Below are 13,016 nucleotides of genomic sequence, written 5' to 3' on the forward strand. Positions count from 1 at the left end.
ACATTATTTTACAAATGAGAACATTTAAAATTTAATGTGTAATACTTTTTAAAATAAATAAGTGCCTTAAATATAAAAGCAAATATATATTAACTTTGTTTCTCAAAAAAATTTTAAATGAAATTCCTTATTTAAAAACAGGAGCGATGTTAACCTAAAAATGATTTATGTTCAACTTAAAGAATTATTTTAAGATACCCCTAAATGAGAAATTTTTTAGAGTTGTGTTAATAGAGAAGGTTTGGCATCTGCAGATGTGCAGGCTTCATTAGTTGCTGCTTGCTCATATGTTGCTCATACATTGATTGGTTGGCTTATTTGTTTTCCTACATGTAGACATGAGAAAAAGCTTCTGCTACCGAAGCTATAATGGAACCACCTGTGAGAATGAGTTACCTTTTAACGTGACAAAGAGGATGTGCTGCTGCACATACAATGTGGGCAAAGCCTGGAACAAGCCTTGTGAACCGTGCCCCACACCAGGAACAGGTAAGCACACAGCTCCTGCTCCTGCTGAAGGCCAAGTCAGTGACCCACTCATATAAGTGACAGTACAGTCAAAGCAAACGTGTACTAAAACCAGATGTACTCAGTTCTTAAGCCCAAGTGGCCCTCTTTGGGATTCAAACACTACTTTCTGATCTGTCTGTGGAATAGGAGTCTGGATCCTAAAAATGAGCCCCATTGCTAAAGAGTTAAGTGTATAGCACTGGCCCATTTAAATTCGTTATCTTATACCATGCTGGTCCATCCTTTGTTTACTCATTGAACAAATAGTTATTGAATAACTACTTTGTGTCATTGGGCTAGACCTGGAAGGTGTAATGTTTTGATGAAAAACTTGTAATTTAAACTCTGCCAAGTTCAGTAAGTATCAGTAAGTATTTTCTTTTTTAGTTCAACCTTTTTTATTTTTGTTGAAAATATTACAGATGTCCCTTTTTCTCCCCATTGACCCCTTCCACCCCACTCCTCCTCCCCTCCCCAGTCCCTCACCACACCATTGTCCTTGTCCTTGGGTTGTGCATATATGCATATAAATTCTTTGGTTATTCTCTCCCCCTCACCCCCCTACCCCTCATCCTTCCCTCTGAGATTCATCAGTCTGATCCATGCTTCCATGTCACTGAGTCTATTCCATCCATCAGTTTATTAAGTTCTTTAGCTTCCACATATAAGTGAGATCATGTGATGTTTGTCTTTCTCTGCCTGGCTTATTTCGCTTAGCATAATATTCTCCGGGTCCATCTATACTGTCCAAAATGGCACGATATCCTTCTTCTTTACAGCTGCATAGTATTCCGTGGTGTAAATGTCGCACAGCTTTTTTATCCACTCATCTACTGATGGGCACTCAGGCTGTTTCCAGATCTTAGCTATTGTAAACTGTGCTGCTATGAACATAGGGGTGCATATATTCTTTCTGATTAGTGTTTCAGGATTCTTAGGATATATTCCTAGAAGTGGGATCACTGGGTCAAAAGGCAGTTCCATTTTTAATCTCTTGAGGAACCTCCATACTGCTTTCCACAGTGGCTGCCCCAGTCTGCATTCCCACCAGCAGTGCACCAGGGTTCCCCTTTCTCCACACCCTCGCCAGCACGTGTCATTTGTTGATTTGTTGATGGAGCCATTCTTACAGGTGTGAGGTGATACCTCATTGTGGTTTTAATTTGCATCTCTCTGATGATTAGCGACGTTGAGCATTTTCTCCTGTTTCTCTTGGCCATCTGTATGTCCTCTTTGGAGAAGTGTACATTCAGGTCCTTTGCCCATTTTTTAATTGGATTGTCTTCCTCTTGCTGAGTAGTATGAGTTCTTTGTACACTTTGGAAATTAGTCCCTTATCAGATACATCCTTGGCAAATATGTTCTCCCATACCATGGGTTTCCTTTATATTTTGAGGCTGAGTTCTTTTGCTGTACAGAAGCTTTTTAGTTTGATGTAGTCCCATTTGTTTATTTTTCCCTATGTTTCTCTTGCCCTAGGAGATGTATCAGTGAAAATTCCACTACGTGAGATGTCTGTGACTTTACTGCTTATGTTTTCTTGCAGGATTTTTATGGTTTCATGACTTTTATGGTTTTGCATATTTTGAAAAATATGCAGAAAAATGGATTTGATGAGCAAACTTTACATAAAAGCAGCTTTTTGTCAAAGTAGACTTTAGCATTTTTTTCCTCCAACTTTCGGAAATTTTTAGGCAGAAAATATAACTGATGTTACATGGTAAAATATTTTTTACAAGCACAAATATATTTTACAAGCAACAAAAATAGAGACAAGAACAAAAAAATTATCTTAAAATTGTTGCCTACTCAAATCTTTTATGACCCGGAGAGTAGTCATTTTTAAGAATTTTAGATACTAAGAATTTATCCAATAGGACAAATAAGAAACAATGATTATGCATTTTTTACCAAATATTTCTTAGGATATATGTATTAAAATGTTTTATTTAATGTGATGGTGAAATGAACTTAATGAGAGACTTGATGAAAAGTGACACATGGGATCTTTCTTGGTGGCTAAAATTCCATGAGCAAGTGGCTTTTCTTAACCCTATCTTGCTGAAGTTTTGTTTCGGAAAATCAAATAGAAACATGTTTACAATTCTCTAATTTAAGAACTCCATGTATTAGAAATTGAAAATCACTGGTTTGGGAAATGAAATACCACTTTTTTTGTAAGAGGAAGTAAAGAGCTTAGGTTTGAGAGACAGATCTATGTTTAAATTGAAGCTCTGCCACCTGTTGCCTGACCATATGTAGATTAGGTATCGTTTCCAAAACTGATTCCTCATATATAAGGTAGGAATAATAAATAAATAACCACAGTGACTAATTCATATGGTTATAGTGACAGTTAAATAAGGTGATATATATAAATTACAGTTCATACATTTCCAGACAACTAGAAACCATTAAACTGATCATCTGTTATGTGCCTGTTTGTGTGTTCTTGATGCATGGTGGATGAAAGACACAGAGCCTCCCCGATAGCACTTAGAATATAGTATGTTGTGTATGTTTTACCTAATTCTCTTGAAAGGAGTTTTACTCATGGGTGTAGAGGTGGGCATTGGTAGGATCTACGTCTTAAAAATTAGAATTCATTTTAATTTCTATTAGTTTGGTGAATTATGTGTAGGAGTAACTCTTCTCCCAGTCTCTTTTTTATTCCATGATGCATTATGTTTGATGCTTCAAGTTTCACATTTTAACAAATAGACATTTATGTTTAAAAAAAAAGACAAAATTTATGTCTCACTCATTATTCATTATGAAAACATTTGACCGCTACAAAATTGTTTTTTATGCCTATGCCTTTGTGCAATTTGTAATCCTTTTTTAAATCTGTACTCTAATCTGGATCATTTTTAAAGCCCTGCACATTAAAAGAAAAATAATTCGTGTGCCTAAAGTAGATATTTTGAATCTTGTAATGATTTATTTATCTTCTAATATCAGAACAATAAAATGTTAATGATGATGATAACAATAACAATAACAACAATAATAACAACAGTAAAGAATGCTTAGATCTGCTCTTTAGGTCTGGGAGCAGATATTGATGTTAAATACATAAAATTAAAATGTCTGGCTGTGAATAATATAAAATATATTTGGTAGTGAAAGTGGTACTATGTAAAATGTTATTTTGAAGGAGTTTGAGAATTTTAAGAGTGAATTGGGTTTGTTTGTATTTTAAAGCTGACTTTAAAACCATATGTGGAAATATTCCTGGATTCACCTTTGACATTCACACAGGAAAAGCTGTTGGTGAGTTTTTTCAGGTTATGCTTATTTTAATACATCTGTGTATCAATTTGTAAAAATCTACTCAATGTCTTTAAAGTTTGAAGTACCATAAAAATGTAATAATCTGGATTCTGATGTAATACAGTTAGACAAGAAAGAGATAACATGTGTACAGAATCTAAGCCAGTGCTAACCGCGGTTTTATTCTATCAGCATAGTCTGGTGATTACGTTACGATCGTTGCGTGGCTATCTCAAGATTTCACATATATCGAGCTAAAACTGTAGTTTTCCTTTTCATGAATATTACGTTACGTGACTTAAATAACCCTCCTTATTTTAACCTTTAGTTGTTATTTCTGTACATATGAATTTAAGTTTTTTTGGTGTATTTTTGCTATGTCCCTTTATACCGATGTACTTCCGAATTTGCAAGATTATTAATTACATAAATTACATTCTCCTCAGTGTACTTTCTATTGCTCATTCAACTTTTCCTCAAAGATTATAAAAGTAATGTAATTTTAAGTCTCTGTATCAATGCACTTATTAAAAAGTACATAAAGTTAAGACAACATAGCTTCCTTTATGAGATACGTAGCAGTAGTCAGGGGAGCCTGACACGTAACCTGAAGAGGAGGCCTGATTCCCTCGAAGTTCATTTGCTACGTTGACAGTAACAGCGCTTGGTGTACTTGATCAGCTACTTAAGTTTTTCCATCACTGTTTAAAGGAAGAAGTGTGTTTTATGGTCTGTATGCTTTCGTGAAGCACAAAATCATTCATGCCAGTACAGAGTTGATTTCTGTGGCAATGAGTGTGTTCTCATATATTGATCACATCTGTTCCATTTCAGACATTGATGAATGTAAAGAGATCCCAGGCATTTGTGCGAATGGCGTGTGCATCAACCAGATTGGCAGTTTCCGCTGCGAATGCCCGACGGGTTTCAGTTACAATGACTTACTCCTGGTCTGTGAAGGTAATCTCAATGATGTAGACCTTTATCCAAATAAGTTTGGTGGGCATAAGTGGCTTTTAGACAGCTTTCTGATTTTTTTTTGTACAACTCTCTCAGTATTTAGGAGTTGATCACCAAACGGTTAAGTGAATGTAATACTAATGCGATAATGAAATTGTTGCCCTTCCAGATATTGATGAGTGCAGCAATGGTGATAATCTCTGCCAGCGGAACGCCGACTGCATCAACAGTCCCGGCAGTTACCGCTGCGAATGTGCTGCAGGTTTCAAGCTCTCGCCCAACGGAGCCTGTGTGGGTAAGGAGGAGGCTCATTTCATTTTTTGGCACTGAGTACAACATGCTTTAGATTTCTACTCTGGAAATTTGTCTATGCTTTTCTCTCAAAAATTATTTCCAAAGATAATTTTGAAAAGATTTTCTTGGTAAATCTATTCATTGATATACAACCTATTTCACCCTATGTGTTCGATTATTTTGTCCAGAAAAGAGGCCTTTTCAGTGGATTTTCCTCGGATTGGACCCAAAAATAAAATAGTATCCTCGAGATAGCAATCAACATATAAAAATGGCATAATTTTAGAAGAAAGAGACTTGGATGCTTGAAAGCCTTGCTTTGTTTTGATTCAGCTGTTGTCATGGTTCATTTTCAGCCTATCTGTAATAATTAATAACAGGTTATAGAAACATGCCTGTGAAAGAAATGAAGGAATCTTAATAAAAATCAGATATGTGTAACGTGTCTTATTTTTGTTTCAGATCGCAATGAATGTTTAGAAATTCCTAACGTTTGCAGTCATGGCCTGTGTGTTGATTTGCAAGGAAGTTACCAATGCATCTGCCACAATGGCTTCAAGGCTTCCCAGGACCAGACCATGTGCATGGGTAAGAGGAGAACATGAGTTCCAGGGGTGAAATGGAGCTGAGCGTCCAGAAAAGATTACAGCTCGCTCACTTGCCAAATTAACATGTCTTTACCGGAAACAATCGTACAAAAAGTTAACTATGTTAAACTGTTTACAGTTTCATTCAATATAAAATCTGTAAGCAGGGACACACCGCTTACAAATGTTCCTCGGTTCAGTGTTCACAACCTTTTTCCCAGATGACTTTCACATGCTTAACCTGGGCTCTGGGACACTCAGGGTCATGTGGAAGTCGCTGGAGTACCAGCCGCCCTTTTCCTTCTCTGTTTCCACTCAAGAAAGCCTTTTTGAATGCAAGGGAGTAGTAAGAGTGACAGTACTGAAATGAATATGTATACACGCACATACATACGTACATATAAGCATACACTTCTCCCCACCTCAAATCATTGAATATGTGGGATTTATCTGCTGCTGTTGTGCTTTAACTCTTAAAAACAATTTTTAGAAACAACAAGCCAATGTAATGGTTAGTTAAGCAATAATAGTGTTCAGTAAGCAACTGCTGAGCTGATGATTGATAAGATTTCAAAAGCAGATGGACCGGACGCCTTGGAACTCAGAGTAACTTTTTAAATCTGATGTCAGCCTCTGCCTCTGTCTCTGCAGAAAGAGTACATGCTTTGCACTTGAAGGAGGAAAATCAAATTATAACTTGGCTATTTATAATTAGTGTGTTCTCGGTTTAGGAAAAGTTAACGTTGTGCATCTACTCTTTTGTTATTCAAGACACTGTCTATACAAAGAGTAAAGTCAGATTTCAGTACTGCAGAACTAGTTTATGGTATATCCGAACAATGAGGACCACCAGGAAAGTCTCCTTTCATCCATTGACTCCTAAGGGCTCCCCCTGTGGACTTGACCCTTGGTGGTAGGAAAAGTTCTCTAGGAGATGCTTGTTCAAAGGACAGCTAGAAGCTAGAAGCTCTGGCCCTATTTGCATGAACTTTCCGAGAATGCTTGCTTATACACGCTTCTTCTGGCTGTACTCTCAGACAGAGAATATGATTTGCTAAAAAGAATATATGAGATTTATGATCTAGAAATTCATATGGAAAAATCTGCCCTCAATCCTGAAAATTCATCCATGATAAAAGTCAGCTAGCCTCCTTGGTAACACCTCTCCTAAACAAAGCTTCCTTGCTAAGGAACGAAACATTTTTTTGCATGGCAGAAGAGTTTCAGCAGCCTGGAGTTCATAGTCTAGAAATCATCTCTCTCATATGAGAATGACCTTTCTAAATATTTTCTTAATTTCAGTTTTTGAAGGCTAATAATACTGAGTTTTAATTGACTTCTTTAATTTGGATTCCACTAATTCATAAAATCTAGGACCTAAAGTTTACCTTTGTTATGCTGATCAAATTAAGGTTTATAAATGTCTGGGGGAGTGTTTATAATGCTTAATAGAACAAAATTCTCTTAGCATTTCAAAAGATTAGTTTCCCTACAGTTGACAAGCAAACTGTTCATTAAAACATCTCCACTAAGGGGATGCTTGCTTAGCCTCACTCTGAGTGTTACAGGTACTTGTCAGTCATTAAACGGCACTTTTTCTTACGATTTTATAATTCAGAGTTTTCTCTGTCTCACACTCACAGGATTTTCCTTAAATAAATATGAGTTCCTAGTACTGAATGAGCAACAGTCTAAGTAAATCAGTAGTTTAAAATAATGTGAATGTTTCATGGGCTGTTTTTCTAGTTAAACACTGAATTCCTTTGAGCCAATGTTTCTTTGTAGATGTGGATGAGTGTGAGCGGCACCCGTGTGGAAATGGAACCTGTAAAAACACTGTTGGATCCTATAACTGTCTCTGCTATCCAGGGTTTGAACTCACTCATAATAATGATTGCCTGGGTAAGTACTCAGTCAGTCTCAGTCTTTCAATACTTCTGTTTCATTTCTATACAATATACTGAAAAATAATACCAAACAATAAATAAATATTTGTATTATTAAAATTGCAAATGTGTGCCAAAAGGTATGTGCTATCATTGACTAATTTCTAGTTAACTTGGCCCTTAGTATTGGCATAAATAATCACAGAACAACCTGAGGTGTGGTACTTCTGTCAGTCAACCAGTCAACTCAGGGGAAAAGGCCATGCAGGTTATAGATGTATTGGGACTGCACTGTGGTTATTGTTACCCCTTTCAAATGGGATTGAAGATAGACCTGTCATTGTTTCAGCATTATTACAAGTAATTAATATAATCCATTCTTGATTTATACTCGAATACTGACAGTCTCCAACTCAACATGTTGTGTGTTAAAACTCCATTTTCTGTCAGATTTTGAGGCCAGGGATGCCTTTTCCCACAGAAAACAGCACATGGTGACTAGTTTCCACATCCGCCCTCAGAAGCCTGTTTGATCTCTGTTTGTGACCAACTTTTAGATTATGGAAAATAAAACTCTACCATATGTGGTACAGGATTTTAGCCTTTGCCCCTAACAGACATTGATTGAAATAAGAATTGCTCATGAGAGGGTGTGGGAGGAGGGGTGCCTGTATTGGGTGGAGGAGATAGTAAGAGAAATGACAGCCAGTGTTGACAGTATTCCTTGTTTACCATGTGCCAGGCACTATGCTGGTACTTTAAAACATAACATCTCTTCATCCACATGAACCTATAAGGTGTATGAAAGTAACTCAGGCTTTGCACGGTATGGGACCATCACAGCTCAAAACTGCTAATTCAACCCAACATATGTTCCTCTCAGTTTTCTTTTTTCCAAAATTCTGCAACTGTAAAAAAACTTTAGAACTGATTGGACTTTTCACTCAACTGCCACGATCTTATCTATAGTTTCTTAGACCCTTTGTACAGCCACGGAGAACTAAAGACACGGACGTAGCTCTGATCAAAGTACAATCTTCAAACAACCCAGAAAATTACTCAAATACAATCAAACCTAAGCTTAACTGGAAACCTAACACCAAATGATTTTTTTTCTTCAAATTCTGTATTCTGTCAGCAATTCTAGGCTCTTTTTAATATGATTGATTTTTCTGTATTTAATATGCTTCATTATTTTTCCTTTGAATATAGTCAGCTTATCTCTAGGTGAGGTCACTTGCAAACTACACGGTCAAGTTAAACTTATATATCCTTCTGCCTCTGGGAAAAGAAATTCTTTTTCATTTGGAAAGAAGGGAACGTTTCACCTGAAACCTTCAACTTTTATTTGGTTATAAATTCCTGAGTTTATATTAATATCAAAAATGTGCTCTTGTGGTTGAAATACAGTAGGGCTCTATGTGACCTTACAAGTCACCTGGTACTTATGAGCCATTTTTGTCTGTGTTGATGGGGAATTGTAGTGGAGGGTTTTTGCGAGTGTGTTCCAATAAATAGGTTTTTAAGTTGCAGCTTGTGACACAGTATATGTGTGAGAGCTCTCTCTTAAAAGCCAACTCCTGTTTGCTTACAGACATAGATGAGTGCAGTTCCTTTTTTGGTCAGGTGTGCAGAAACGGGCGGTGTTTTAATGAAATTGGCTCCTTCAAGTGTTTATGTAATGAAGGCTATGAACTCACTCCAGATGGCAAGAACTGTATAGGTAAGTATCTAAATCATAAAAAAGTCTTCATGTTGTTTTGTTTTGTAAAATAGTGATGTGACTCTCCCCAATGCCCACTTAAGGACTCATGCACATTTCATCTGATCGTCTGATCACATGGCCAAGCTAAGGTATCATGGGAAATAGTCCTTAAGAGGAATAAGCCAACAATTGGAGATGGCTCGTGTGCGGTGTTTTTACTGGGATAGAGCTTGAAGCTCTCCATGTGTCAGTAAAAATAGACAAAGGAAACAAAACAAGGAAATTAGCCTCCTGTCAAATGAGTAATACCCAAGGTGTCAAAAGAGTATCTCAGGGCAACATTTGTCCATAGTGACCTGGAGGAACAGAGAGGGCCCAAGCTGAGCTGGCTTTAATATCACTTGGAAACAATGATCTCATATTTGAATAATGTTTCTCTTGTTTCTCTTTAAAGATACCAATGAGTGCGTAGCCCTTCCCGGCTCTTGTTCTCCGGGTACCTGTCAGAATTTGGAGGGATCCTTCAGATGCATCTGTCCCCCAGGGTATGAAGTGAAGAGCGAGAACTGCATCGGTGAGACTGACTAACATTTATTCTGAGGTTCTCCTAGCTGTTCAGTATGATAAGACCTAATAGAGACTCTCTGGAAGTCTACTCAGTCCAGACCACGGCAAGCATGCTGACCCAAGGAGTTAAGCATACAGCTGCCTACATATGTCTTTTTGAATCATCAGAAATGATTTGAAGGTGGAGTGGTGGGAATACAGGATTTAGGGATGTGAGATTTTTCATTAATGAAGTCTTATACTAGTAAAAGAATTTTCAGTGTACTCTAATCTTTTTTCCAAATGCCAACAGAGACTTTCTTTGAATTTAAAGAGTGTCTACAAAAAATTGTAATCTTTGGCAACCAGTTTTAAAGCAGCTATTAAAGGTGTCCAGAGTCCTAGAAATGTGAAGCAGAAAACGTTGACAATGCTGCTGAGACTTTTTTTTTTTTTTTACTCTGGAAGGCCGCATGTCAAAACAGAAAACATTAATCCATTTGTCATAACAGATGTAAGCTGGAAGAGTTTCAACAGAAAAACAACATTGTAACCACATCAGAAGTGGGTCCCAGAGTTTCCTGGTGGACATGATGCAGGCCGAACTTTTTACAGTTCCTTGATTTCACTTTTATACAAATTATTTTTTACAGTCTTGTTGAAATTCAGAAGCCCCAGAATGTTAGTGTGATTGCTAAGGAATTTTTTTTGCCTTTGAGTTATAAGCTTTTTAGAAATATTTCACGTAGCTCTACTGTTCACATTGCAAGGGACTTATACAGACAGAACTGAAGGAGGCAGTTCACTTCATCAAATTTAATTATTTTTCAGCCCATATATTTACATATAATGGGTAGCCCTAGTCATTCCAATTGGTCTTTATATCTTTTCCCTTTTCTATCTGATTTGTGTAGTTCATTGTAAGATTATCTAGTGTTTTTAATACTTAAAAATAATAATAGAAGCACCTTAGTAAGAAATTTATTGAAATGTTTAAGATCCTTTCTTTCATTTTCTTTATCCATCTTTAATCTCAGTTCTTCTTGTCCCCGTGATCCATCCCTTTATGGAACAGTAACACCCAGTAGGAGGAAAATAGAAATATATGTGCTTCTTTGTGTCCAAAAGATTCAGCTACCTTTTCTCTTAGTGGAAAACATCTATGATCAGTTACATTTCATTATACTTTAGAAATATTCTATTTCCTTTATCAGTTATTAGCAATGCCACTATTTTGCGTCTCTGAAACATTGGTTTTTAGTTAACTTCACTGTAAGAATATTTTCTTCAGATTAGAACCTCTTCTACCAATTTTTCCAAGGTGAAATGCTTCCTAACATGACTATATACGTGCACTCACACACAGACACATATGTTTACATGTGCTATATGCACACACACAATCCATTCCACATACAATGGACACTATAGTGAACACGGCAGCTTTCAGGTGCTGGAATACAGGCCTTGCCTTCAGGTAACTTACTGCCTAACAAGAAAGACAAATTTTGTAAGTAAACCTGTGTGAGAGACACTGTACTGGAAGTATGTTCTGGATGTGGGAGCAGAGTAGGGGGCTGTGAGTGATGATGGCAGTGGTGACAGGTGGCATGTTGAGGAAGCTTGTCACAAAGGATTGGTGACATTCCAAGTGGCTCTTAAATACTGGATAGGAATTTACTATTGATTAAGAAAGGAGCAGAACAGAGGAGGCCATTTGAAGACACAGGTAACACAAGTGTGGTAAAGGGCGTCCAATGGCCAGCTCAGAAGACGGAACTTACCCTACAGGCAGTGTGAAGCGTTGCGGGGGGTTGTTTGTTTTTTAGAAAGGATGGGATATAGCTCACTCATGAAAATGCTGCACATATAAATTAAGAACATAATATGTGCCAGGCACTATGCTAGACTAAGCAGAGGGGGCATTAGTGACCCCGACAGACAGACACAGACATGTCATGTCCCCATGGAGCTTGCATTCTGATGCACCTGGAATTGTGTAATGTTTCTTCATTTCGTTAAACCATTAAATAAGCCTCTCCAATGAAAAAAAGCCAAACATCACTGGTAAGGAATCCTTACTTATTTTAAGGAACCATTCTGGGGTGAGGTGGGAAGGATAAAATTCTGAAAACAAGTTTGAGTCCTAGTTTAATAGGCACAGATTTTCAAACAGATGTGTGTTTTAGAAAGACAGCCCTGGTGGCAATGTGAAGAGAAGAGAGGGAGATGTTGCAGTCAGGAGATTTACGGTAATCCCTGTGGCAAGTGATGTTGAGTCTGAATGTACGGAGGAGGTAGGTTTGATAGGCCACATGCTGCTTGCTTGCCTAGGGAGGTTAAAAGGCCAGGGTGAGGAACAAAGGTGACTCCAGGACCGCAGTTTAGGTTGCTGAGAGGAGCATCAGAGAGGGGGCCAGCTGAGCTTACAATGCTTATAAGACATTGATTGAACTGGTCATGTCAGGCAGGCAGGTGGACATACAATACAACCCTAGGGATCAAATGCAGGGAGCTGGAGGTCATCGACTTAGGAGTCTGCAGCATATGGTTGGTTAAAACTTTGACTTTTAAGCACTAAGAGTTTACTTGTACAGAATAAGTGGAACATTTACATAATGGAATCTCTTGTTTCATATTAAATATCCAGTGGCTAGTGGACTGTTGTTGTATGAGCAAATTATTTATCTTGAAATATTGAACAGTGTACTGGTTTGATTAAATTAATAAACTCTGCTGTTCTGCAGATATAAATGAATGTGATGAAGACCCCAACATCTGTCTTTTTGGTTCCTGCACCAATACTCCTGGGGGCTTCCAGTGCATCTGCCCCCCTGGCTTTGTGTTGTCTGATAACGGACGCAGATGCTTCGGTAAGCTTTGAAACGACTTCTCTGTCAGAATCCACCCTTAGAAACTTCAGAGTTAGACAGTAAACCATCATACTGATATTTGTCGCTACAAAGTACACATCTATGGCTAATACATCTTCTGTAAATTAAAAATGTAGTTCTCAAAAGTATATGCACTGGACAAGTTATAAGGTGCTTTGAATTATTGGCTCTGTTTCTTCATAGCATTTTAAAATTTTCATTCTGAAAGGAAAATTCTTGCCCTAGGTGGGTTTGCTTAGTGGTTAAAGCACCGGCCCTCCAACTGAAGGGTCCCGGGTTCAATTCCAGACAAGGGCACGTACCTTGGTTGCAGGCTCAATCCCAAGCCCTGGTCAGGGCATGTTCAGGAGGTAACCTATCC

General features: G+C 37.6%; 1 protein-coding gene across 2 annotated transcripts in view; it reads left to right on the plus strand.

The window, feature by feature from the left end:
- FBN2 (fibrillin 2) overlaps nucleotides 1–13,016 on the plus strand; it is a 218,363-nt gene that overhangs the window by 173,784 nt on the left and 31,563 nt on the right. For both annotated transcript variants that reach the window (XM_081133119.1, XM_081133118.1), the window contains exons 41-49: nucleotides 337–489; nucleotides 3,715–3,783; nucleotides 4,618–4,743; nucleotides 4,913–5,038; nucleotides 5,500–5,625; nucleotides 7,410–7,526; nucleotides 9,105–9,233; nucleotides 9,670–9,789; nucleotides 12,509–12,634. In XM_081133119.1, the coding sequence (XP_080989245.1) occupies nucleotides 337–489; nucleotides 3,715–3,783; nucleotides 4,618–4,743; nucleotides 4,913–5,038; nucleotides 5,500–5,625; nucleotides 7,410–7,526; nucleotides 9,105–9,233; nucleotides 9,670–9,789; nucleotides 12,509–12,634 (1,092 nt within the window). The remainder of the gene's footprint in view (nucleotides 1–336; nucleotides 490–3,714; nucleotides 3,784–4,617; nucleotides 4,744–4,912; nucleotides 5,039–5,499; nucleotides 5,626–7,409; nucleotides 7,527–9,104; nucleotides 9,234–9,669; nucleotides 9,790–12,508; nucleotides 12,635–13,016) is intronic.

This window comes from Miniopterus schreibersii, assembly GCF_964146895.1.
Source record: "Miniopterus schreibersii genome assembly, chromosome: 3".
In the NCBI taxonomy this organism is placed as follows: domain Eukaryota; kingdom Metazoa; phylum Chordata; class Mammalia; order Chiroptera; family Miniopteridae; genus Miniopterus; species Miniopterus schreibersii.